Source organism: Columba livia, chromosome 1 (genome assembly GCF_036013475.1).
Source record: "Columba livia isolate bColLiv1 breed racing homer chromosome 1, bColLiv1.pat.W.v2, whole genome shotgun sequence".
Classification (NCBI taxonomy): Eukaryota; Metazoa; Chordata; class Aves; order Columbiformes; family Columbidae; genus Columba; species Columba livia.
In genome coordinates, this window is record NC_088602.1 from 74,265,153 (window position 1) to 74,291,171 (window position 26,019).

The 26,019-nt window shown below is 50.3% G+C and overlaps 2 protein-coding genes across 12 annotated transcripts in view; one reads left to right on the top strand and one right to left on the bottom strand.

Annotated features, from left to right (window-relative positions):
* The window catches only part of BOC (BOC cell adhesion associated, oncogene regulated), a 58,512-nt gene extending 37,858 nt beyond the window's left edge, over nucleotides 1-20,654 (top strand). For 2 of the 8 annotated variants that reach the window (XM_065062801.1, XM_065062776.1), the window contains exons 4-19: nucleotides 4,818-4,964; nucleotides 5,564-5,707; nucleotides 6,325-6,618; nucleotides 7,444-7,716; nucleotides 8,395-8,693; nucleotides 11,409-11,577; nucleotides 12,453-12,563; nucleotides 13,680-13,886; nucleotides 14,709-14,890; nucleotides 15,999-16,104; nucleotides 16,284-16,406; nucleotides 17,078-17,299; nucleotides 17,707-17,933; nucleotides 18,522-18,601; nucleotides 19,224-19,417; nucleotides 19,972-20,654. In XM_065062801.1, the coding sequence (XP_064918873.1) occupies nucleotides 4,818-4,964; nucleotides 5,564-5,707; nucleotides 6,325-6,618; nucleotides 7,444-7,716; nucleotides 8,395-8,693; nucleotides 11,409-11,577; nucleotides 12,453-12,563; nucleotides 13,680-13,886; nucleotides 14,709-14,890; nucleotides 15,999-16,104; nucleotides 16,284-16,406; nucleotides 17,078-17,299; nucleotides 17,707-17,933; nucleotides 18,522-18,601; nucleotides 19,224-19,417; nucleotides 19,972-20,156 (2,963 nt within the window). In that variant the 3' untranslated portion in view covers nucleotides 20,157-20,654. The remainder of the gene's footprint in view (nucleotides 1-4,817; nucleotides 4,965-5,563; nucleotides 5,708-6,324; nucleotides 6,619-7,443; nucleotides 7,717-8,394; nucleotides 8,694-11,408; nucleotides 11,578-12,452; nucleotides 12,564-13,679; nucleotides 13,887-14,708; nucleotides 14,891-15,998; nucleotides 16,105-16,283; nucleotides 16,407-17,077; nucleotides 17,300-17,706; nucleotides 17,934-18,521; nucleotides 18,602-19,223; nucleotides 19,418-19,971) is intronic. The other 6 variants (XM_065062817.1, XM_065062787.1, XM_065062807.1 and 3 more) reach the window with 3 other exon arrangements.
* A 1,239-nt stretch (nucleotides 20,655-21,893) lies between these two features.
* Nucleotides 21,894-26,019, bottom strand: part of CFAP44 (cilia and flagella associated protein 44) — a 44,263-nt gene continuing 40,137 nt past the window's right edge. For 3 of the 4 annotated variants that reach the window (XM_021299753.2, XM_021299754.2, XM_065062767.1), the window contains 5 exons: nucleotides 25,702-25,818; nucleotides 24,604-24,805; nucleotides 23,762-23,922; nucleotides 22,884-23,018; nucleotides 21,894-22,330 (listed from right to left, as the gene is read on the bottom strand). In XM_021299753.2, the coding sequence (XP_021155428.2) occupies nucleotides 22,049-22,330; nucleotides 22,884-23,018; nucleotides 23,762-23,922; nucleotides 24,604-24,805; nucleotides 25,702-25,818 (897 nt within the window). In that variant the 3' untranslated portion in view covers nucleotides 21,894-22,048. Of the gene's footprint in view, nucleotides 22,331-22,883; nucleotides 23,019-23,761; nucleotides 24,026-24,603; nucleotides 24,806-25,701; nucleotides 25,819-26,019 lie in introns of those variants that run through there. The other variant, XR_010472556.1, reaches the window with a different exon arrangement.

The following is a 26,019-nucleotide window of genomic DNA, read 5'->3' on the forward strand; positions in this document are numbered from 1 at the left end:
GGTATGGCTGCCCTGGGCTCTGGTGACACCAGATAAATCCACCAGGGACATGAACAGGGTGCTGTGGGCTGGTCCTACAACAGCAATAGGCTCAGAAGGTCGTGAGCCCTTGGTGGTGGGGCTGAAGCAAAGCCGGTGGGCAGAAGTGCTGAAAGCCGCGCGTCTCTCACCATTCAGCCATGCGCTTGCAAAATCAATGCAGGGAGCACAACAGCAAGCCTGACCTGGATAGATGTGACATTTAAAAACAAAATAATAGATGAAGGGTGCAGCAAACAGACTCCACCTGTTCCAGTATATCCGCCATGGCCAGGGACAAGAGAAGTGTAGGCCTCTGGTGTCCTGGGGATGGCGTGGGAGGAGTGAGGCTCATGGGCCCCATGTCCCTCCATCAGCACTGCCGGTGAGGGCAGCCCCCAGGTTTGGGGCAGCACGTAGGGGAAGCAGGGCCTCAGCGTGTGGCGCTGGCAGGCAATGACCCTGCACCAGGTCGGGCTGGGCATCCCCCAGGAATTTGCAGCTGCTTTCTGAAGACAGCCTCATTCATTTTCCTCCGCCTGGGCCTCTCCTCTGATGGCTCCCCGGAGGGGATGGTGGGAGGATGGGAAGGGGGCTACTGCACGCTCGAAAAGCATTTGCTGAGCAGGCACGGGGGGCTCTGGTGCTGGGGGCAGAGGTGGCGTGAGGAGGAGAAAGAAGGAAAACACAGTTGGTATTGCTTGAGCTGGTGGAGCTGCAGCATGAGGGCTGTGCAATGGGCCCAGGGCAGCATGGGGGAGTGGGGCAGGGCAGGGGGGATGCATTTGGCGGTGAGTGAGCAGGTGAGAGGCCAGAGGGCTGTGCCTGTCCCCTCGAGGTGGCAAGGGGTGATGGGGACAGCACAGGTGCCCAGGTTCCTGTGGCACTGACTAGGCAGTGAGTGACAGCCGTAACCCAGGGCTGCTCTGTCAGTCAAGGGGAGATCAGTGAAGGGCGCCTTCCCTCAGGCTTGGGGTCCACCATCCCTGCCCATTCCCCTTCTCAGGGCCCCTGCCTTCCCTCCTTCACCCTTCCCTACAGCAAGGAGGACTTCCACCTTGAGGGCCAGCACTTTATTTACTACGGCTTCTCTGAAATTATTTATGGTCTCCCATTCATTTAATCTGGTCTGTCTCGCCTGCCTCGTTGCCTGGCCCCCAGCCCTGAGATTCAGCTGGTTTCCCTCCCTGATGACAGCGGCACAGCCAGCAGCAGGGCTGACCCTCCCTGCGCCCCAGCTCACCCTGACATGCCTCAGAGAGGGGTGCAGATGGACGCAAGCACTGTCCTTCGGTTGCACTCCCTTCTAAAGAAAACAAAACAACAAAAAAAAAAAAAGAAAAAGGGGGAAAAAAAAAAGAGGAAAAAAAATAACCCTGTTATCCCAGCACGGCTGGGATTGGCAGCACTGTCTGTCCGCAGCACCTCCCAGCCGGTGGCTTGTGGATGAGGACTTGCTGCTTGCCTGTGGTTAAGTGTGTCTTTTAAGGACAAGGACATGGGCTGGCACACCGGGCGCTGCCATATGGAAAGGCAAACCCAGCCAGTCGAGAAGGGGATGTGGTTTCTCCCAGCTGTGGCGGGAGTCAGACCCGAGGTGCAAATTGCATGTTAGATGTGAGGCACGGCTGTTGCCAGCTGGGCAGCCAAAGGGGTGAGTGCTGCATCCCCCTGACACTGACCCTCTCCTCCTCCTCCCCTGCCTCTGCTGCCTGCTGGGGGAAGGCACGTGTTGGCTCCCCACATCTCAGAGGGGGTTCATTTGAAGCCCCCAGGGCAAAACTGTGTGTCCTAGCCCAGCATGGTCACCTCCGTTTTGCTGCTCTGGGGCCAAGTGCAAAGTGTTGTGTGAAGGGGGTCAGTGTCCCATGTACAAGGGGTGCCCCCCACACAGGGCCAGTGGTGCCCCCAACCACCCCTTGCCAGTTCCAGCCGACCCATCAGTGTTAATGCAGGGCTGTATGTGCCCGTACCAGTGAGGAGCAGGGTGGTTGAGACCGCTCGTGGCTGAAACCCACTGGCAAATAAAACAGTCTTCTTGTTCACTGTGGGGGAGCAGGAATTTAGGGAAGTAGCTTGGCAGGAAGCTTGTACACTTGCGTATTGGAAAATAGCTTGTCCCAGTGCCGACCTGATGTTTTTCCCTTCTCCTCTGCCGATTTCACTCTGCTTCTCGAGCAGTTCCCAGTTTCTGCTCCCCAGGCCACCCCAGGATGCCTTTTCTCTGTCCTTTCCCCCTCCATCCACAGCTTTGCCCCTCATCCCCCATGGCTGCTCTGGGAGGGGAAGGCAGGAAGACTTGGGGGTCCCGCCACCCCCCAGGGGCTGCAGCACTTGCAGCTGTGAGAGCCATGGGCTGAGCTGCCATCTCAGGGGCTGCATGTGAGGGACACCCATGTCCACTCAGCCCAAGGTTGTCCCAAGGGGTCTCCTGGCACGGGGACATCATTTTCCATCTCTGCTGTGCCAGGACTGTGAGTCTGCTCTTCCTCCAGGCTCCTGGGCCCTTTCTCCTCTTTGGGGTCCGTGCGTGCGTGCAGGCGTGTGTGTGTGCAGATCCCTGCCAGCATTGCTGGAGCCTGTGCCTTGGCTCTGAAATCTTAATTTGGCTGTGATGAATCCAGACCACCAAGGCGCACATTAATTTTCCTGATGCTCGTTTATATTTTGTTGATGGGAGAAATATGCGTGATGTGGGCAGACAGACACTGGGCTCTCTCCTCTTCTCCACCTCTTTCCATTTCTGTGGCTCTTGCTATTTTATTCCTTCATCAAATACAAAAAGCAAAGAAGAGAAAATATCCCGCACCCTTCCCCTCCCCAGCAATAACTTTCGTTGTTGGAGGAGTGTGAGGCGCTGCCAGCTTTTCACAAGTTAAGAGTTAACCTTCATCTGGCTTTAATACCCAGTGGAAACATGGCTCCCCTCCTCAGCTTGTCTTAAAGGATTAATCACATTTCTGAAGTTCACCCATATTCCTTCTTTTTCTTATTATTTTTTTTTTTTAATTGAACGATGCCAAGAAATTCCAGAAGTATTAAGCATGTTCGCTGCAAATCATTTTTATGACATTGCAAAACCTCCCCTTTTTCTTTTTCAACCTCCTCCCCTTCCCTCAGATCTGGGCCCGGGAACGCTGGCTCCCCCAGCAGCCGCCCGGCAGCCCCTCCGCGCCGCGCTCGGGGAGGCTTTCTTGCCGCCTTGCCAAGAGAGCTGGTTTTTATTTAAACTCCATGAAGGATCTTGCTTTAATCAGAAAGTCTGCTTGAGAAATTTCATGTCACTTTTCCATGACTGTGGGTGGGAGAAGCTTGGAGCCAGAGTTGTCTTTTGCTCCTGGAGCGCTGCTGCATTTCCCAGAGAACAAAACCACATTTTTCTGCTGGCCGGGGCTGCCAAGGGAGGCTGCCTGCCGTCTGCCCGCCGACAGCCCTCCTGCCTCCCCCCAGCTCTCCAAACTGCCCAAGGTCACGGGCGCCACATCCCGGGATGGGTTTCGAGGGGCGAGGGAGCTGTTGACAGCCCATGGCTGTGGCCGTGCTGACGGATGCGAGGCGCTGCCTTAGCGTGGGGTTTTTAAAAGGAAGTGTGGTCTTGTCCAGATTTAGTGGCGTGCCGCTCAGGAGACGTGTGTTAGCACTGGGTCCCAGGGAAGATGGTCCGGCTTGAGCCTCATGTGACAGCAGGATTTGTGACTGACAGCAGGACGTGCAGTTGTCACTAGTGGTCGCCTGGGCTGGTGCACGGCACTGTAAAAATGTGCATGTGGCGCTTTTTTTTCTGGCACAAAACTTTCTCCCTCCCAGCACAGACTGACTCAGACAAACTCTGGGCTTGCAGTGCCCCGGCAAGATTTGCCATCGTGCCCAAGAAGAGTGGGGACCAGTTTCATCTTGGTGGGGACAGGCTGGCATTTTCCCTGCCTTGCCAGATCTGCAGGGTTTCACCTCAGTCCTCTGCTCGCGCTTTGAAAAACAGGGAAAAGAACACAAAAAGTCAAGTGCTCCTTCCACCCATCCCTGTACTTCCAATGCTGCTGCCTGCATCGGCCCTGCTCGGGGAGCAACCCACATCACAGCCTCAGAGAGGGACATGTGCTGGGACGGGGTGTTTTCATGGCTGCTTTAGGGTGGGGGCAGCTGTGCCCTGTAGAGGAGGAGCTGCTTTTCCTTGCAAGTCCCTGTTCTTTAAGCTGGGGTGTGTGCACTGCTGGGGCACATGCAAGGTCTCATGCTTAACCAGCCCTCAGCTGTGAGATATTTGATGGGAGTGAGAATGCCTGGAGCAAAGACGCCAGCTGCTCAGGCGCTGCAGGAGCTCAGGGCAGTGCTGGGAGCATCCAGCATTCCCATACCTTCTCCCACCATGTCACCTAGCTTCTGTACACTCTTGAAGCAGCCTGGGCTCCCTGAGCTATGACTACAGTTAGATTCTTGGTAGCAGGACAGCAGCGATGTTTGAAATAGCAGGCAGCAGAAGGACCATTTTTGGCTGCCCTTTGCTGCAGTAATTCGGCTCATTTTTTCCTCTCGGGCCAAGTTTTTTCACACCCAGTTTCTCAGCCGTGGAGCAGGCAGTTTCTCCAGAAGCTGTGTTTCAAGTTATCCATTTGTAGGAAGGAGAAGGAGAAAAAAGAAATAAAGTTCTGAAACCAGGCCAGTTTCCCTAGCTGCTGGGGACGTGGCGGTCCTCTGCCGGCACCACGATGAAACAGCCCCGGGTCTGCAGAGAGAGGATGAGCTGACACCAAGGAGGTGAGCCAGCCACTGAGATGCCCTGTCAATCACTCTTTCTGCAGATCTCAAAGATTTCAAGTTTGATGGCCAGCATGTGATCGAGGTGGATGAAGGGAACACGGCCGTGATCGCCTGCGACCTGCCCGAAAGTCACCCCAAGGCTCAGGTCCGCTACAGCGTGAAGCAGGAGTGGCTAGAGGCCTCCCGAGGTGAGTGCCACAGGTGTCTGCCCGGCTGGGTCCCCTCCCTCATTTTTACCCTTCCCTACTAGCAGTAGCTTTCTCTGCCTGCTGCCTCCTCATTATCCCTTTGCTGCTGGTCTGAGCACAGCTGAGTTTAGGGTCTCTGACAGGTCTCCCTGATGTCCCCTCTGCCTGGTACTGGGGAGCCATGCATGACACCAGCCTGCAGTAAGGTGAAAGGAAGCAGAATTTGGTGATGCACAGTGTCACTCTTTGTTGGGCATCTCCATATGTTTGTGAAGTGTTCTTCTAGCCCAGCCTAGAAAAAGGCAACTTTGAATTTGGGGAAATTTTTAAATTTGGATCTGAGTTTTGTGGCTTCACTCCATCTACTGCATGTACCTGTGACAAGCTAACTTCACCTGAAGCTCTATTCCCTCAATCATTGCATCATTTCTCCCCTAATATGTGAACCAAAGCGGGTCATTTCAGTGCTGTTGGTGTTATCACGTTGTTTCTTCCTTTGCTGCTTGTCCACCTTTTCTTCACGGTCCTGCATGTCTTCCAGGAGTCTGCACAGAAGTATGTCTTGTGAACACATGCCACCTCCTCTTCTCTTTCTACAGACAATTACCTTATCATGCCATCCGGGAACCTTCAGATTGTCAATGCCAGCCAAGAGGATGAGGGGACTTACAAATGTGCTGCCTACAACCCTGTGACGCAGGAGGTGAAAACCTCTGTCTCCAGTGAGAGGCTCCGTGTGAGACGTAAGCTGCTCTACCTGCACTGCATGTCTTCTCCATAGTGCTTCCAGCCCTGGGCGCGTGTACCAGTGCCTTCGCAGCTTGTTTTCTGTGGGAACCAACATTATCAGTTGCTGAGAAAACTGCTTTCCAGCAGCAGAAGCCCCCAAGTTTCTACTCCTGGGATTGCTGTTAGATTGGATATCAGGAAAAATTTCTTCATGGAAAGGATTGTCAGGCATTGGAATAGGCTGCCCAGGGAAATGGTAGAGTTACCATCTTTGGAGACCTTTAAAAGACACATACATGAGGTTCTTAGGGAGGTGCTTTAGAGGTGGACTTGACAGTGCTACATTAACAGTTGGACTCAATGATCCTAAAGGTCTTTTCCAACCAAAATGATTCTCTGATTCCTCAGGATTTGTTCTTGGTGATGGGCAAACAAAGGCCCTTTTCCAAGACCAGTTGCTGTGTGCACACATCCCTTGAGGCCTCTTGGCCCATGTTGCTGTTTGTCTACCCCAGCACAGGGGAGCAGCGCTCCAGCCCTACCATTACCCCTCCCTGCACTCTGCACAGGGCACTTTCCCATTGGCCACCTTCCTTCCCACTCACCTCCTTCCTCCTCCTCTCCTCACCAGGTTCCACAGCAGAGGCAGCCCGGATAATCTACCCCCCCGAAGCTCAGACCATCATTGTCACCAAGGGCCAAAGCCTCATCCTAGAGTGTGTGGCCAGTGGGATCCCCCCGCCCCGGGTCAGCTGGGCCAAGGATGGCTCCAGTGTCTCTGCATACAACAAGACGCGCTTCCTGCTCAGCAACCTCCTGATTGACCCCACCAGTGAGGAAGACTCGGGCACCTACAGCTGCACAGCCGACAACGGGGTTGGGGAGGCTGGAGCTGCATTCATCTTCTACAACGTGCAGGTGTTTGGTGAGTGCTACCATCGCCCTTGTTTCAGGAAGGGCTTGGACTTTCTCCACTGGTTTCAGAAGAAAATACTAGTGCTGCTGTACTCTTCCTCTCCCTGGACAAACCACAGTGTAATGCAAACTTCTTCTTGTGGTTCCAGTTTCTAGGAGATGGGACAAATTCTTCCTTGAGGGTGGTAGTTCCTCCCTCCTGGCTCCCACCATAGGCTGGAGATGGTGGATCTTCCCTTTCTCTGCAGAAGCTCTTCTCTTGTCATTTGTGGCAATGGGTTTGCTCTAACACTTTCTAGTGGAGGACTGGCTGCTTCTTGGTCATATTTGACATTGGCATAAGGAAGACATCAGAGCGTCTTGCTTTTTTGTTCTGTTCTGTCAGGAAGCTCTCTATGATGTGGGAAATGTAAGGGATACTCCACCTTTGATATTTCTACCATGCAACCTATCCATTCTCACAAGCATTAGGGAGGCTAAGCCTATGTTTTATTGGGTTGCATTTCATCCAGGTGCCAATGTGTTGTTTTGGCACAAGCGCAATCTTTGTGGAGTAGCTTTTCAGCTCAGAAGAGGTGGACTTGTAGGTGGCTCCTGTCATCTGAGAGGAGCAGATGGCCTTGGGCAACCTCTCCTTGCAGTTCGTGTGAATGCTGAAGGGGATGTACAATGGAGCAGATACCTGCAGGCCCCCACAAGGGGAGTGGGTCTTTGGGATGGGGTGAAGTTCCATCACTCTGTCCTTGTCCCTTCCAGAGAGGAATGCACAAAACCATGACCGTGCTGTCCTTCTTGCCAAGTGACACTCAGCAGCCCTGCTTTTTCCCCTGCACAGAGCCACCGGAGGTCACCATGGAGCTGTCCCAGCAGATCATTCCCTGGGGCCAGAGCGCCAAGTTCACCTGTGAGGTGCGAGGGAACCCCCAGCCCTCCGTCATGTGGCTGCGCAACGCTGTCCCCCTCTCCGCCAGCCATCGGCTGCGGCTGTCCCGCAAGGCACTGCGGCTGGTCAGCGTGGGGCCCGAGGATGACGGTATATACCAGTGCATGGCGGAGAACGAGGTCGGCAGCGCGCAAGCCATGGTGCAACTGAGGACAGCCAGGCCAGGTAGGTCCCCCTCTCCAAGCTTGTGACCATTCCATCCCAGAACCTAAACATACAGGGAAAGAGCAGAGGCAGCAGCAGAAGAAAGTTGGTGTGTAACCCTCCTGCTTGTGTTGGAGCTGCCTTGCTTTTCCCTCCCTTTTACCCTACACTTTAAGTACTTTTTTGAGTAGGATCTCCATATCTCCTTGTAGGAACAGATGGTAGGGGTTTTGCTTCTAAGTGCAGTGCCACGTGTGCATACTTGAGCTCCTTCTACATGAGAGGCCATCTGGGTGTCGTGCCTTGCCCCATGGCTTACTCAGCTCTGCCTCTGAGCTTGCACTGAGCAAGAGCATAAACACTGATACGGGTGGATTCACCTGGGGTAGAAGAGGTACCAGCTGATTCCTTGGACCCTGCTGAACTTACCCAGGGTAAGAGGGGCTTCAGAGGGGGAGGATGCCCCATGTGGCAGAGAGGCGCCGGTGAGATTTGTTAGGTTTACAGCAGGAAAAGGAGAGATTGTTGCCAACACCTCCTTGAGTGACACAGACAGCAGCACTGCCTGGGACATGATATGTCTAAGATACCTGTGCCGCAATGGGTGTGTAGCACCAGTCTTCTGAGATGTTTAAGGAGCTCTGCTTTCACTGCAGGCTGGGATGGGCATTCACCTTGCCTGTACACCTTGTCTTTCAGGAGCTACACGCAACCCTGGGCGAGATGCCCAGCTGGGCTCGGCTCAGCCTCCAACACCACCTTCCAGGGACAGTGCCTTAAAGCTGCCTCTGGATAAAGCTGCACTGCCAAAGCCTGAGACAACCCCGCTGGCAGCATCTCCACAGTGTGCAGCCAACGGTGAGCTGGTGTCTCCAGCTGAGGCCCCCATCATCCTCAGTTCTCCCCGGACATCCAAGACAGACAGCTACGATCTGGTGTGGAGACCCCGGCCTGACAGCAGAGCCCCCATCCTCTATTACGTGGTGAAGCATCGCAAGGTATCGCTGTTTCGCCCTGCTCCCATCTTTCCTCTGCGCCATTCCACAGGCGGGCCTGTGGCCTCACCACACGTTTTCATACCTTGTGAGCAGGTGTGTTGCGGTGGGGGCACCCATTGCTCACTGGTGGCACTGGTTGGTGGGACCTCTTCTGCTGCAGCCTCAGCCTGTTGAGCTGTGATGAGTATAGGCTGCAAGAGGAGGTTTGCCGAGCTGTCCAAGAAGAGCCCATAGTGGTCCCTCTCTGCCTAAACACACAGAGGGCCTATGCACACACAGGTATTTCCAGTCTGAAGAGCTTCCAGTTCCCAGTTGTGTGCTTATACGAGTAGGAAGTCCCGAGGGCAGATTGTGGAGTGCCTTGCTCTGTAGTGCTTTTGTCTCAGCCCAAGCCACTGGGACATCTCTGCCTTGAAAGGCTCAGGCTGCAGGACACAGAGCGGCAGCCTTCCACTGCTGCTTGTACCTGACCAGCTCAGCAGATTTGAAGTACCCATGCTTGGTGACTGTGAGGAGCTGGCAGAGAGCTGTCATGGCCATGCCAAATCCTCTGGGAAGGTCCTCGACCACCAGTTTTATTCTGGAAACTGAAAGGCAGCGCTGTTGAGCATGTCTCTGGGCTGGTGGCACGGCATGAGCACAGGGTGCACTGCCGAGCCTTGCTTGAGCCCAAGGGCCCCTGCCCTCTGTAGTGCATCTCAGCACCATGGGCTAGGTGCAGGCAGAGCTGTAGCCCGGCAGTTTCTCTAAACACAGCAGCACTGTTGAGGTAAAAATTCCGCTTTTGAGGTATAGAGCATCTCTTCCCATTTTGCTGGGGATAAGTGGGGAAAAAAGAAGCTTAAATTTATCTGTTTGCTGCTTGTATTTCCTTTGGGAAGGCAGGGAGTTGCACTAGAGGCAGGTTTTGCTTTGAGGTTTGAGTATGTTCCAGATCTGGCGTGTTTTGGATTCCCAGCCACTGCAAGGCACCGTTTTCAATTATATGTGAATATATATATCTCTACTTTCCTGGAATTGTTTAGTTTTGTGAAAATATGGTATAATAGGAGTCTGTTATAATCCCTGCACATCCTTGATTTCTTTCTAAACAAAACTTAAGCTGAGGATTTCAGCTAACCGTCTCTTTAAAGAGCTTTTTAAAACTGCAGGAGATGCCAACACAAGAACACAATAGGGCAAGCTTCAATAAAAAACAAAAGATGCCAAAAGCATCACCAGCCTATTGGCTCTGTTTGCCTGACAATAAGAGATTTGTCCCCCAATGACATATCATGTAACTACCAATTCTGCACACAATCTTAACTTGCAGGCTGGAGTTTGTCCATATTTTGTTTGTTTTTCAGCGCTTCACCTGGAAGGGGCTGTAGGGCAGTGAAGGTCACCATGGGTCACTGCAGTTTGCAGTAATATGTTTTCAGTGTAGTCCAAATTCTCAGCTGGAGACTCTTTCTCAAGATGCTTAAGGATTGTGTGGAAAGGAATTAGTCCAAATAACCCTTAAACTTGATTAGAGAGAGTCTCTTTCTGTCAGAGAACCTTAGGATCAAGTTATATAATGATCTGGTTTTGACATCTCCAATTGGAAAAGCTTGTGTGCTGAGAGGGAAGGAATCAATTCAGCAACAAATGAAAAAGCTCTTTGTGAAGGACTGCTGTAAAGAAAGTACGATGTATTTGCACTGGGCAAGGGTCTGCTTCTCCTCTGGAAAATATCTACAGATGTCTCTTTTTCCCTGCTTTTATGCTGCTTCTAAAATCTCAGCAGCCTGCAAGCAGACAGATGCCATGCAACGGTTATCTTTGTTTCTTAAGAATTTATCTTTTTCTTTCTTGGATGCTAGCACTCTTCAGGGCTCCCCTCCCTGGCCTCACAACTCTGCAGACTGGAGAATAAAAATAAAACGAGGCAGGCATTAATCAGTCAGTGTCAAACCCTTGGAGAAGATGAATGATACGGCAGAGTCTTGGCATTTCCGTTTTGCTGCGTTGCCTGCATTGCTAATGCTCCTTTCGGCACCGGGTCACTTCAGTGTCCTGCCTATTTGCCTGCAAAAATATTATCCTTGCAGCTGGGGAGAAAGAGGAAGGTCCCACCTTCCCTCCTCCTCTTCATAGGGCATCAATGAAAAATGAACCATGTTTCCAAGCCTTTTTGTGGGCCATGGCCATACAGGGTCTCTCTTCTCTGCAGAAACCTGTGCTCAAACATTATGGTTCCTCATTTCAGCCAGAATGTGCCAGCGGTGTGGCTGGATAAAACTGGATAAAAAGCTGTTAGTCAAATGATTTAGGCCCAGGGTACCTCATCCCATGGCAATGGCCGGTGTCTGGATGAGTAGCTCAGCAGCTGGGCTGCAGGGGAGATTGGGCTCCTAAAGCAGCTCAGGCCTCAGGCTAGTGCTGCCTTTTGTGGGCACGCCTGCTCCAGAGCTTTATGCGTGTTGAGGGACTGTGGTACCTGAGGGGACCTGCAGACAGGACAGGGCTGAAAAAACCTCTGGGGTCAAGAAAACATCTTGGTTCTTAGTGACTTGTCTTTCTTATTACTGAATCCCTCAGCTTTGCAAAATCAGGCTGGAAACATGTCCTTCCTTTGCAGGCAGAGAGGGTAGCCCTGGCTGATACACAACCTGTCATGGAGGCTTCTGAGCTCAATGCAGGCGAGAAGCCCAGCCTGCCCCCAGCTCTGCAACGCCTGCCTTGGTCTCTCAGCAGGTCACCAACGCCTCGGACAGCTGGGCAGTGAGGGACGTCCCAGCCTCGCAGCACCGCCTGACCCTCACCAGGCTGGACCCTGGGAGCCTTTACGAGGTGGAGATGGCCGCTCACAACTGTGCCGGCGAGGGACAGACGGCCATGGTGACCTTCCGGACTGGTAAAGGTCAAACCTTCCCCTGGGTGTTTTGCTCTCAGTCAGGGGAGAGCCCCTCTGAGATGTCCCACTCAGCCCTGAGGCACAGGCACCAGCCTTAGGACAAAGGGGCTGTTTTGGGTCTGGAAACCCACCTGCCCTCAGCTTAAAGTGACTTTGTCAGAAGGAAAAGTGGAGGGTGGGGTTGAGATGGGATGGGGGAAATCAGGTCTTCCCCTGCGCCTGGGTTGGATTAAGTCCCCTCCTCCCTCTGTGTCTCAGCTGGACACCTGCAGAACTGAAGAAAATAGGGATGGCAGGAGCTTGTTTAATCCATCCTCTGCCTGGCGGCAAGATCAGTCTGTGGGGGTTGTTCCCAACAGGTGTTTGTCTAATCTGTCCTTAAAAGCTTGTCCTGCACTAAAGGAAACTTTAAACCTTCTCATGCAGTCTGCTTGGTGCCAAGCTATCTTTGCCACTAAAATGATGTTCCAAATGTCCACGCTAAGTCCCTCTGTCCCCCAGCTGCTTTTCACGTCTCCAGCAAGTGTGGGGAATGGTTTTCCCTTTGTTGCAACCTTCCCCATGATGGTGGGCTTGCTCACATCTCCCCTCAGGCCCCAGTCTTGTGCTAATTATCACCTTCTCAGGCAGAAATCTAGTAACATTTCAAGAAAACCAATTAAAAGTTTTAGAAAATTAAATATGAGGGGGGACCTATTAACAGTTTAACAAACGTGCTGCTTTAGCTTTAATTCCTGCCTGCAGGTGGAGTGCTTTGAACCCCTAAGGCCACTTGAAGAGAGTACTTACCTCGGCATCATGGCTGTGTTTGCTCATCACAGCAAAAATTAACTCTGGGCCATGTCTCCGTGTCACTAATTCCACCTCTCCCTTCTGCACAGGCCGGCGCCCAAAACCAGATATTGTTGCCAGCAAAGAGCAGCAAATCCAGAGGGACGACCCAGGCACGAGCACTCAGAGCAGTAACCAGCCTGACAACAGCCGTCTGTCCCGTAAGGCTCTCCCTGAACTGGGCAAAGGAGGGAGGGCGAGGGGTGCTGGATCTCTTGTTGATGGCGGTGGCCAGACCATGCTGGGGTTGAAGTCTCTGCTGGATAATGCAAGACTGTGCGAAGCTGGATGGGTGGTCTCCAGCTCCTGGTGAGGAGAGGTCCTTCTCAGCTCTGCCACTGCACTTGGCCGGCAGACCGTCTTAGGAGAGCAGGTTGATTCTGCTGCCTGTCCCCACCATTAATGCAAGAACTTGTCAGAAACTCTGTATTTTGCGGAGTTTCACACGGAGGGTTCAGAAGGCCCTGCCCTGGGGTCTGCACATGTGCGGTGCACAGGAGCAACAAGCTGCCGTGCACTGGCAGGAGCTGGGGGAACGTGAGAAAGAAAGGGAGACAAATTGCTGCAGGTCCTGGCATCCTCCTTGCCCAGCCAAGCCCTGACAAGGGACAGTTAGTGCCCACTCTAGGGGTGCAGGGTGCTTCATTTGGGTATTTTGCTGTACTGAAGAAACTTTGGTTCCTTACTGGTTAATCTGATCCATTGTTTCTCACCTTATGTCTGCCACTACTGTTATTCACCAGTGGCATTCCTCTTTCTGCTAAATTCTGCTTCGATCCGTATCCTTTCTGTGAAGTCCCCTCCCTTCAGTCTCCCATACTTACTCATGTGTTGCATTTTCTTTCATCTCCACAGCTCCATTCATCTCTTTCCCTCCCATCTTTTGTTTTCCTATCAAATTACATGTCTACAGTTCAGAACTTTTCCCTATTTCCCCCTCAGCTGGTTCTTCTCACTCTCTCCTGTTTTCATCTCCTACACTCATCTGGCCCCGTTGTCAGTCTCCCTGCTTCCACATCAGCCAGGACTTTTGCTCTGTCTCCAGCCCTGCATCCACACCTCTCACTGCTCTCCCTCCCATGATGGGTGTACACTCCTCAAACCTTATCTCATCCTGCTTAAGTTGGGAGTGGAAATGGAGCAAGAAGCGAGTAAAGGATGTTTACAGGGCGCAAACTGAAAGGAGTGAGGAGGGTGCCAGCTCTAATGAAGAGACAGAAGGAAGAGGGTGAGAGGAGTGTGTTTCATTTCCTTATGTCCTTCTGTACCCTGTGCAGCTCCAGAGGCACCAGACCGTCCAACCATCTCTGTGGCATCAGAGACTTCTGTGTATGTGACTTGGATCCCCCGTGGGAATGGTGGGTTCCCCATCCAGTCTTTCCGTGTCGAATATAAGAAACTGAAGAAGTTGGGAGACTGGGTCCTGGCCACCAGTGATATTCCTCCCTCTCGCCTCTCTGTTGAAATCCCAGGCCTGGAGAAAGGTAGGCAGGTGTTCTCCTCCCTGCTTCCCGGAGGTCTGTAGGAAAGCTGTGCGGTCCCTGTAGGATGGTCAGCCATCTGTCACGTCATGCTCAGCCCCGGCATGTGTGAGCAAAACAAAGCCTCCCCAGCTCCAGCCTTAGGTGCATGGGGAAAAGCTGCAGATGCTTCTCCAATTTCTCCAGCTGCAAAGACCAGCATAGATTTGACCTCCCTCAGGGAGGCTTGTGCATGCTGTATTTTCTATCTTACAGGATAGAGTTACTAAAGGCATTTGTTTTTGCCATTTACTAGACAGGCCAGAACTTTCCTTAGCCACAGGCAAGACAGATGGGCACACAATTCCCATTGCACTTCACGTGAGAAAAGACAGCATCACTGAGCTGGACAGCTTAAAAAGGCAACATATCTACCCCAACTTAAAGACAAGTTAAACAATGTTTTGGTAAAAATTATTTAGGCTTTGAGCTTTTAACTGATGTTTGTGTAGTTAGTAGGAGTAGAGGAAGGATCCCTTCTCATACCTGCTTTTGGGTCAGAACATCCTTTCAGGCATCTCTGAATCTACCACACACCTTCCAGAACTGCTGCCTGGCCTCCAGACCATCCAGACAAGAATTGGGGAAGGCAAAAAAAGCAGGGTGCATCTAGCACATGGCTGAAATCTGGCTATTCAGTGCTTGTACTTCAATCAAAACCTCTCTGTAGGCTCTCTGCCTTCTGGAGAAGATGTAGCCTCTCTCTACAGCCAGGCCTGTGCTGACAGTAGAAGTCTCGGAAGACTCCAATCTCTGTAACTCTTTTATTTCCCATTTTTCCCCTAGGCATGTCCTACAAATTCCGTGTCCGAGCACTGAACATCCTGGGAGAGAGTGAGCCCAGTGCGGCGTCTCGGCCATATGTGGTGTCTGGGTACAGCAACCGAGTCTACGAGCGCCCTGTGGCCGGGCCATACATCACCTTCACAGATGCCATCAATGAGACCACCATCATGCTGAAGTGGATGGTAAGGTTTGTAGGGGTGGAGATCTCTTGAGTGTGCAGGAGGCAGGTGTGTGGGTGCTACTTGCCCAGCTCACACATCTTCCAGGTCACTGCACTGGAGCTTGTCACCAGCACAAATGGATCTGGGATCCAATAGCTCCCTTCAGCAAGGGAGGACTGGTCTTGGGGTGAAGTCAGAGCGCCTAGGAGACCCTTTTTGTCTGAATCCAAGACTGTAGCCAGGAGGCGTTTCAGTGGATAACCTCAGGGTCTTCACTCATTTGTTCAACAAACACAGTTCAACAGCACACAGGGCAGCTGCTTGCTCTCCTCGCCAAGTTCCTGGAATCCATTAGCACCTCTGTGTGTCCCAGTAGTTTCCAACTGGTATGTCCTTCACTCTCGTTTGCTGAGTAGCAGTCCTAGATGCTGATAATCATTTACAGCAGTCCACCCCCGAGGACTTTTAGAAGTGGGCAGGATCTTTGGATCACAAGCCCAGATCCAAGTGTTTCCAACACTTATTCAGTTTATTCAAGAGGGACGCATTGCCCTCTTCTCTCTTAGCTGCTTCTAGACAGAAATTGCTACAAGACAGGATGCGCACTGCTGTTTATTTACATGCAAACAGTAGCTGAGGAGATACTGGTGAAAAACAGTAAGTACACATGGAGCTGGAATGATACTGCCCTGGGTGGGGGAGGAACAGAAACACAAGACTCCTCCGGTCACTGGTTCATGGTAACATGCAGTTTGTCTGGAAGCCATGAGCCTACTGGAGTGGCGGTGAAGGAGTAATTGTGTCGTTTGAGGCATTTTTTCTCTAAGCACTGGCTGTGCAGGCTGGGAGGGAGCAGAGTACTGGATGCTTGAGGGAACAGGACCAGACTCATGGCTTGTCTGTTACCTGAGAGCAGCAAGATGTGAGAGTATAAAATAGCACTGAGTTCTTGGAAGGAAGGCCTTACTGTGCAAACCAGTGGCAATACTGCAAACCAGTGGCAATACGAGGAAGATTCCCCTGCTGGATCTTCCTCCTGACCCATCCCATTTATCCCCATTGCTCCTCCTCACCTTATACAGTATGGAGCACAGACATTTCTGCTAATTTCTGCTCTCCCTCTCCACAGTATATCCCAGCCAGCAACAACAACACTCCCATCCACGGTTTTTACATCTACTACCGTCCCACTGACAGTGACAACGACAGCGACTACAAGAAGGATGTGGTGGAAGGTAGGAGATACATGTCCCAGCTGCTGGTACCTCCTGGAAGAGTACACAGCCAGAAGGAACACTGTGCACAAAGGGCGGCTGCTGCTGCTGTCCAGGCCTGCTTTAACTAGCTGCAGGGCTGGGCCAGCCGCGTGTTCTCCGGCGAAGCTAACGGCACCGTGTGTTTGTTCCTTCCTCAGGAGATCGGTACTGGCATTCCATCAGCCACCTGCAGCCAGAAACCTCCTATGACATTAAGATGCAGTGCTTCAACGAGGGTGGTGAAAGCGAGTTCAGCAACGTGATGATCTGTGAAACGAAAGGTAACCAGCTTCACAGGGCACCTCTGGGAGCGCAGCCTGCTGCCTTCCCTGCCTGCAGCTGTCAGAGCACAGCAAGGCAGGCACCAGCCCTGCCCAGCGGCGCATCATCCAAGCTCAGGCAAGGTGGTGGAGGCAGCACTGGGGAGAAGAGATGCATACATTTGTTGATGCTGCTGATCAGTATGTGTAGGTACACGCACCAGTACTCACTGACACCTTGTGCAAAGTCCACTACCGTTTGCCTCAGAGAAGTAGTTGCCTTTTGTTTTCCTAAGTATCACACAGATGGTCGCTGAAACCAGAAGGGCTAACTTTCCCTTGCTGTGCCAAACTCTTGTGTTTGGTTATAAGCAGGTCCTGTGTTGTCTTCTAAACAGCTGCACTGTCTTGGTAGGAACAGCATTAAGTCCAAGTGTGTGTTTTGGAGAAGTGAGTTTCCTTTTTCGTTTTGCTTTGGCAGCCAAAGACCCTGGCAGATATGTAAGCCAGGCACAGAGGACTTGTCTCTACTGCAATATACATCAGCCTAGGAAATCCTCTGTCATCCAGGAGCACTTCTTCAAAGCCACCATCGAAGTCTGTCTAGTCCTTAGCAGCATAAACATCCCTGGGGTGGGCTGCTATTCCACCGGCCATGTCTGTGTCTAACCCTCTCTCTCTTCCCTTCGCAGCTCGGAAGACTCTTGGTTTGCCTGGTCGTCTCCCACCCCCCACAGTGGCCCCCCAGCAGCGTCCCCCACTCAGTGGTGGGCACAGTGGCCTGGGGACAGGAGCCATGGTGGCCCGTTCCAGCGACCTGCCATACTTGATTGTAGGTGTTGTGCTGGGCTCTATCGTACTCCTCATTGTGGCTTTCATCCCCTTTTGCCTTTGGAGAGCCTGGTCCAAGCAGAGTAAGTGTTCTTTCTTGAGGGCTGATATACAAGATCTGCTCTGCCTAGTGGGTTAGATATGACCCTGGGTGTAGTTGGGTCAAAGACCCAAAATGTGAGGGCTGCATTTTGTGGGAAGCAGGGAGGAGGTTGACAGAGGGTGAGTCTTAAATGTCCTGGGGAACCCCATAAGGACAAAGGCCACTGTTTGTCCCTTGTTTAGAAGGAACCCTGGGACTAGACCAGAGGGAAAGGGGCACCCCCTTTGCTTGCATATAGGGCACCTTTCCACCATTTGTCTCCAAGGGTGCTTTGGGTACCAAAGTAGCTGCCTGATAGGACAGCCTAACGCTATTCCTGCTGAGATTCGAGAAGCTCAACGTTACCTCAGATTTTAGCCTCAGGCTTGCTTTTTCTTCCCTCTGCAGAGCAAACCATTGACATGGGCTTCCCAGGAGCTGGGCTGCTGGTATCGTCCTGCCAGTACACCATGGTGCCTCTGAGGGGCATCTCTGCTCCTCGTGCCAATGGCCACCCCTATGTTAACGGGCAGCCCTATGCTAATGGGGCACATCTGAATGGCATCTGCCCTTCTGCAGGAGTGGGATATGCAAGCACCAAGCCCCGAGATTACAGTCCAGATGAAGTCCCGCAGGTATGTCCTCACCTGTCATTAAAACTTGGTTTTTGACGTGAACTAGAGACCATGGTTGCAGTGAGAGGACTTCTCCAGACGTGGCTGGTCCCCTTGGCAGCACGTAGAAGTGGCAAGACTGGCTTAAAAGAGATTTCCCATTTGTAGTGGAGTCTGAGACACAGGAGGAACAGAAAGGTCTCCAAAACACTAAAGAGGTGGTTTCTTGGGGCAATGGCTCTAAGTATGGAGGAGGCAGTGAGCAAAGGCTGCTCTTATGGCAATGGTTCCTGTTTCTCCTGAGCAAAGCTCACAGGGACTGACAAGGCTGAGGACTCTGTATGTGCATAGTAACACAGGCCAAGGCAGTGCCACAGCTGAGACTATAAATTGGTTATCATCCCCCAAGATTCAGCAGTAAGCATGACATGTGCTTTTCAGTGCTCAGTTGCACTGTCCTCTAGCAAAATAAACAGTTTCAGCTTTCTCTGTCTTCTGTCATAAGAATTTCACCAGTCTACCCAGTGGCTCTGGCTGCCAGATCAACACCTGCCTCTTAATGCTGCTGTGTGACATTGCTCTGCTGAGAATCCTTCTCTTTCCTTACAGTCACACGAGGAGACCAACGCCTTGCTGCAGGCGAGAGTGCTGCACAACGGGAATGCCCAGCAAGACTACCAGCCCTCCAGGTTAGTCCTGGCTTGTGGAGGAGGAGGGTGGCACAATCCAGGGTGTCCCACAAGACTGCGTGTTCACAAAAGCTTGCCCTTGCCATGCTCACATCTGTCCTGATTCACTTAGGAAACAAATCAGTGTGCCAGCACTAGGCCTTCTTGGTCTAAATTATCTTTGTACAGCACATTCTTCTTACGATTTGAGGGAGGGATAACTTAATTGTAGAGATGGCCAAGACCTGCTTCCCCCTGCCCCCTTTCCCTCCCCCTGCACCTAAGTAGAAGACTGAAAAGTAGGATGAGAGAAGCTGACGTCTATGACTGTGTGCTGATAAACAGCTGCACCCAGAATTGTGGGTGCTTTCTGTCTTGCTGTTCAGATGTCATTACTCTCCTGCTCCCCAGGAGGCACTACTCCTCCCACCTCCTGTGGCACTCACTAGATATTTAATCATGTACACCAGGTCACATCACCTCATTCCCATCCCAAAAGGACATCCCATTTCTGCTCTTCCCCTCATTTTGGAATGCTTTGTGTCATTGCATTGATGCAGCTGGCTGAGATGGTACATAGGCCATATTTTTCAAGGAGGAAAGATCTGTTAAAAGTGCTAAACCTCTTTGTTTGCCTTCCCAGATTGCCTAACTCGAGAACAGAAGACAGCTCTTTCCTCTACAGTCTCCCAGATGACTCCACTCACCAGCTTCTTCAGCCACAAGATGACTGTCCTCACCTTCAAGAGCACTTTGTTGGCCTCCATCATCCAGTGATGGGCAGCAAAGTGGGAGGCCCTAGCCTGGATGCTCGACGAGATCCTCTGTTCCACCAAGGTCAGTGGTCTGGAAAATTACCTACTTGCTTTATCTCACCAGCTGATCTTGAAGGGAGATCTCATTGTAGAGCCTTTCTGATGGCTCTCTTTGTGCTTCTGCGGTGCAAGGACAGTTTTAGTGCTGTACAGAACAGCAGCATGGAAAGACCATGCTAGCAGTTGGAGACTGTGAATTGCCTTGGGTCTGGAGGACACATTTCTCATTTCTCCAGAAGCCTGAGCTGTATGCTGCTGGAAGGGCACATACCCACGTCCAGGTGCAGAGGTGCTTTCCTTTAGTCCTTCTTAAAATTTTCCATTTTCCAGACCGCCAGTAAAACAACAAGGTCCCTGAAAAATTATGTGAATCCCTCTCCCTAGGACCCGATCCACTGATCCACCCAGATAGTGTGGATCAAACTTGATGTGCTCAAGTGTAGGATCAAACTCTCGTGTCACTGGGGCTTTCAGAATGTACCTGTCATCATAAAGTGGACTGTTAACTAGAAAGCTACCACAGCATCTGTCATGTCTGGATGCATCATAATTGTTTCTTGCTCCTTTCCCTTTCAGGAAGCCCTTGCTGCCTAGGCCTAGTGCCAGTTGAAGAGGTAGAAAGACTAGATTGCTGCCAATCCAGAGGAGATCTCCATCCCCAGAATCCAGTGATCGCATCTTTGGGTCAGGACCTACCAAGACATCTGAACAGCAGCCCGCCACCACTGAGGCCCTTAGAGACTCATTCTCCCACCAGCTAGTGACCAAGCTGCCTTTTGCAAAAGACTTATTTTAAAGAGAAACAGAAAATGGGTATTTATTTTTGTATAACACCCCTATTTATATATTTATGCACTTGTATATAGATGTATATGTGCCTTTTATAATGCTATGGAGACAGAAGGCATCCTCAACAAGGTCACAGGAGGGCCCAAGAAACACGGCAGCAGCTATCCGTGGCACTGGACTGTTCATCAGATCACAGGATTGAAACAGCAGCACAAGAGAGGTCACAGGACACGGGTCCAAACAGAGCTGCCACCACCCTCTTGCAGTGGGGCCTTCGTGAAAGACACCGCTGTCAAAAAGATCTTTTCTTCTCCCCCACAGGAAGGTTTGTCCCAGGAACACACTCCTGTGAATGGACTGGAGTTATGCACTCTGCCTCATCAACCCTTCACATACACACCATCTGCAGCCGCTTATCTGTAAAGACAAACCCACGCTTTAACATCTAAAATAAAGGCTTTAGTCATTTCTGTGGCTGCCTGTATATGCTAAATCCTCCCACAGAGGTATCTACTCTTTTTTCACTTACAGACATACAGCAAGCAGGACACCTGGGGAAAGGTGACCTTTTCCTGCGGTTTCAGTTTTTCAGATAGCCACTGACATAATTCTTCTTAAGGCTGAGCTCAGGAGAAGAGGGACACCTGCTGCCTGTGTCAGTTCAGCGACATAAAACTTCCAGTGGGGAGCACAGCGAGAAGAAATTTTCATGTATCTCCAAGGACAGCTGCATGAGTTTGGTGATGGGGGGAGAAGCAGATGATAGACACCCAAACCTCTGCAAATGTTGTTTCTTTATTTTCCACCCCCATCCTGTAGTTTTCCAGCTTCAAAAGCTTTCAGCATCCATGCCTGTAGGTAAGGGTGGGGTTTTCTCCTTAAGGAAAAAGAGGATGCTCAGCACCTTCATAGGAACCCACCAAAAAAAAAAGCTGCATTCAATTGTGTTTGGGCCAGCAGGAGCAGTTCTTGTGGCTGGCTGGGCTCTGGCTGGGTCCTGGCTGAGCACTGGCAAAAGGCAGGGAGTGGGGAGGAAGGGCAGCTGCAGGTTGTTCAGACAATTTAATTAAATCTTAGCAACAAACCCACAGCCTCCCCATGGACCCCCAGAAGCTTTGCACTGGGAGAGCAACACAACACGCCCCCTCTGCTTCAGGTATGAAGGAAGTTTCCACAGTAAGGCAGGGTAAGTGCTGTAAACGGGCACACACGGCTGCCGTACCAAATGCCAGGGGCAAAAAATAATAAGACCTGAAAACGTACAGAACCTGGCTTGCTCTCATTCTGATCAGGCAGGTGCAAGCCAGTGGAATTACAGGCTGACTTTGCACTTGCTACACTTTCTACTGCTACAGAGCAGAGGCAAAGTGCGAAAGTATTTGTTTGGCTCCATACCCACCTGAGCACTGTAGGCCCTGAGCAGAAATGTGCCTTTGCTTTCTCCAAACAAACAGCACTTTTCCCTTGACTCTAACTAGAGAAGTGCTGTTGCTGCCAGGATGTTCAGTAAATAACAAAGCGCACCCTTGAAGACACACCTCTCTTCCCATTTCTGAGAACACAGGTACGAAAGCTACGTTCGCCTGTGTGAAACTCATATCCAGCTTTCAACAGCCACTCGTCTGAAGAACAGACATACACATCTGCACACACACAGGGCTTCTGCCCAGTGCAAATCTCTGCAATGGACAGATAACAGCATTCACTGGTTGTATTTGCACTTTTTTATTCTGTATGTGTCACTACAGTCATATTTTGTTAGGGGAAACAATTACAACCCTTTACAACTAAACCCCTGTATAGCCAAAGCGATTCGTTTCACACTTCCAGTTATGACTACCACCACAGTTAGCCATGTCCGTTTTTAAGGGAGACTTGGACTGCTGATTACTGTTTCTGGTGTAAGAGCAGGGAATGATGCCATTGTTGTCTCTGAGTCCTGCGATGCTGAAGGTGACTGTAGAAAGAGGCACTCATCTTTTCCGCTAAGGGGAGGGAGTTGTCCTCTAAAGCACTCACCTGTTCTGTTTAGGAGATGGATTTCTTCTCTTAGGAGGGCTGTGTCATGAGCCATGTGCTCGACCCGTGACTGCAGCTTGGCCTTCCTTTTGATGTCAGTAGTTTGGGGGCCATGAAATTCTGCTCCCTGTAAGCAGAATAAAAAAATCTCTCCTGTAAAACGTTGGAGAATGAACAATGGGAATTTATTTCATTTCAAGCAGGAAAGTGAAGCTTTCCAAAAGGCAGGACAGCTTCGTGACTTCTCCATTCCTCAGTCAGAACTACTTGGAAGTCAGAGTGAGGGACCACTAACTCAGGCTGTCACAGGTGGCTGCCTTATTCCATAACACAGAGCAAAGAAAACATTTATTTGGCTGTTTCCATGTAATAAAGGAGTAATTTTTACTTGCTGCAAGATGTTATTTTAATTAGAAATGGGTTTGTTTCGATATTAGAAAGTAGCTAAGCAAGAATTATGGAAAAACTCAGTTATGGCCTGCTTCAGGATCAGCTCATTCATCTCCCTGTCTACAAGATCTGGAGCAGCCATTCGGCCTGTGCCACTCTGCAATATTAGCCCGAACTGCCGACCTGCAGAGCAGGATGCAACACCCAAGAGCTGGTGAGGGCCAGATGATCCCCTGCCCCTTTCTGACCAGTCCCAAACCTGCAGGTATTATGGTCACTAAAAGGCTTACCAGATCATTCTTTAGTGAAGTCAGCTCAGTTTCAAGTTGCTGTGTTTCAAAGTAAAACTTTTCCAGCTGCTGCAGCTTGCTGGTGTTTTCCTGTGTGAGTTTCATTAGCTGCTGCTGCAGGTGTAAGATTCTTTCCTAGAAATACATAAAAGGTTGAGCTGGGGTGAGAGAGGACAAAAAGTGTGAAGCGGGGAAGAAGTGCAAATCACAACAGAAGTGTCACAGAAGAGGGGTAAACAACAGGCTGATCCTGCATACACCACCTGATTCCCACAGTAACTTTAGTGCATTCTATCATCATCTGTTTTAAATAATGCAAATGCCTAAGTAGGTAAAGCAGTTAGGCGAAAGTGTGGGAAAGAGAAAGCCATTAGGTACATAGTACTTCCATATGTGCCCTCTATAAGAGCAGCATAAGCGTGTTGCCTGTTTGCACCACAGTAGTTGAGCCTTAGGCCCCAACCCAGAGAGACACATGAACTTCAGACTGCACAGACCAACATCCCAGGCATGAGTGAGGGCTGCCTGTAAGCAAATAGTTTGTCACCAAAGGCAGTGGGAGGAGGAAGTAAGTGCCAAATGTCAGCTGAAAACCAAAGGAAGGTAGTCTGGAAGAACTTAACACGGGGACCAAAGCAAAAAGATGTATTTGAGGAAAAATCAGTAGCTAGCTCCGTAAGAGAATAGGATGTGCATCAGCAACTGGAGCAGGGGTAGGAATGATGGTAGGAAAAGGGGGTTGGACATTATAGTCTATTAATGACGTATTAAAAAAAAAAATTCACAAAATATTTTAGTGTAACTCTTCAGTCCCAGGGAAACAAAGCCATAACAGATCATCGCAACACATATGACTTCTTTCTTTTCCTGCTCCTTACCTCCCACTCTTTCAGCTCCTGGGACTGCATGTATTCTTTCTCCATTATTTCTACTTCCAACTCTTCCACACGTATGTTAACAGTGTGTGCTTGAACTGCTTCAAAATCAACCATCCGGCCAAACTTCTTCATCATCAGATGATTGCACTTTTCTTCTAGTTCTAGCAGAAGAGGCATGGCACAAAGAGCAGCACTGTCTTTCACTGGTTAATAAGAATTTCCGCCTTACCCCCAGTTTTTTGTCTGAGCTCTTTGGTATTTGCTCTGTAATAAATAATTCACACAAAACCACACGGAGCTTACAACTGCATATTGCCTTTTGTCCTTGCCCATGCCCATGTCTGTGTGGTCACTAAGCCACACTCTAAGCCAGTCCTAGTATGCTACTCCCACACTGGGCTATATAGGATCTCCAGAGGTTTGGTGGTGCTAGACACATCTCTGGGTTTGGTCCTTGTGAAAGTGTTTCAAATAGGGCCTGTTTCATTCTTGTGTTACACAGAGGAGGAAATTGCCAAAAAAAAGCTTATGTAGTTTTGGGGAAAGCACTTTTTCCCTAGCAGTTCTGGTGTACAGCCAGAAATAGCAATCGTGTGTCCTGACTTCCAGTGTCTCATGTCCATCAGCTCTCCTTATACTAAGTTCCCAAATTATTTCACACAGCCTAATGACTTTGCAGTGCTGGCAAACTACCAGTACTTCATCCAAACAGTCCACTCGATCTGCTATTTCTGTTTTATTTTCTGCAGTGCCCAGCTGTGACAGCTGGGCGAGTGTGAAGACAGCAAGGGGGACAGAATAAGCACTAGTATACTGTGTTGTTCAGAGTCTTTGTTACTCACGTCTAATTTTTATCTTCATCTCCTTTTTGTCCTGGATAAGCTGCTTATGTTGCTCCTGGGCCTTCTTATAGGTCTCTCTTTGCATTATCTTTTCCTTACGCAGTTCCACAATTCTCTTCTGCAGATACTCTAAGGACTGGTTGGTAAATACCAAAGCCTCAGAGAAGTCACTGGGCATCTCCCCATTAACCAAATACTCCACCTGTGAGAAACAGCCAAAAACAAGGCTCACTTTACTTGTTGTGGGTGCTGGTCCTCTCTCTGGAAAACAAATGTGTGAGCCTTAGAGCACTAAGGAGCAAGGTAATGGTAAGCACACGCACAGCTATCACATTTTGGGCCAGGGAGTCACTATCACTCAGCAAAGCTCGAAGGCTACCTAAAGCTGTGAAGACTACCTACATATAAAGCTGTCTACCCTTCTATAGCACCCGGACCAAAGGTGCTTTTGAATGATCTAGGAGCTGCAGGATCGTATAGTCTGACCTTAGACTCTTCTGTCTTTGTTATCAACCTTTACGTGAAGGGAGACAGAACAATGGGGAGAGCTGAGCGGGCCTCAGGGGTATGTTAGAGCAGGCAGAGGCCTATCTTCTCTCTCTGAGGGCAAGATTTAGCCCAAAGGAAATAACAGTATTGTCTTGCGTTTTCCTCTTCATTTTCTACTCCTCATCCCTGTGCTAGCAGCTGTGTAGATGAATGCATTGCATCCAATCCAGCATTCTTGAATTGGGCAAAACTCCCATCAGCTTCAATAGCTTATTGGCTTTTTTTTTAGGTTTGGTTGATTCTTTTTTTTCCCATAACAACATCAGTAGGTATGGCCTGAAGAAAATCCCATGCCAAACCTATAAGACAGCTGAAGACTATGCAGATTTGAGCAATGGACTGACCTGCCTGTCCTTACCTCTTTTCTGTCAGTATAAGAGAAGGAAAAAAAAATCTAGAGGAAATAGCAGCACAGAGTTCAATTAATGACACTTCACTCCCAGGAGACTGTAGTGAGTCAGGAACTAAGGGCCCCAAAGAACAGTAACACCATTGTTTAGATGTACATAGGCCATTCTGCACCTGCAGATGCAAAACATCTTGAATTACCTGATGGAGTTTCAAAGGTACAACTACACAGAGCTCATTCAGTCTCTGCTGTTTTTCCCACTGAAAGGTGTCCAGTTCCCTCTTTGCGGTGTCCAGACTGGTTTCCCCTGCTTTCATCTGCAGAAAGACAGATTGTGGACAAACAAAATTCCTGTTGTATTCAAATACGTAAGGCAGCAAGGTTCTGTGTTAGAGCTCCTGATCCAAAGGGGAAGTAGTATAGAAAAAAATGCCTTTTTAAAAAATGTACTATGAAAGATGAGATTCATAGGCAAACGCGAGGGTCATCATATTCAAGCAAGATTCTGTCCTGAATAC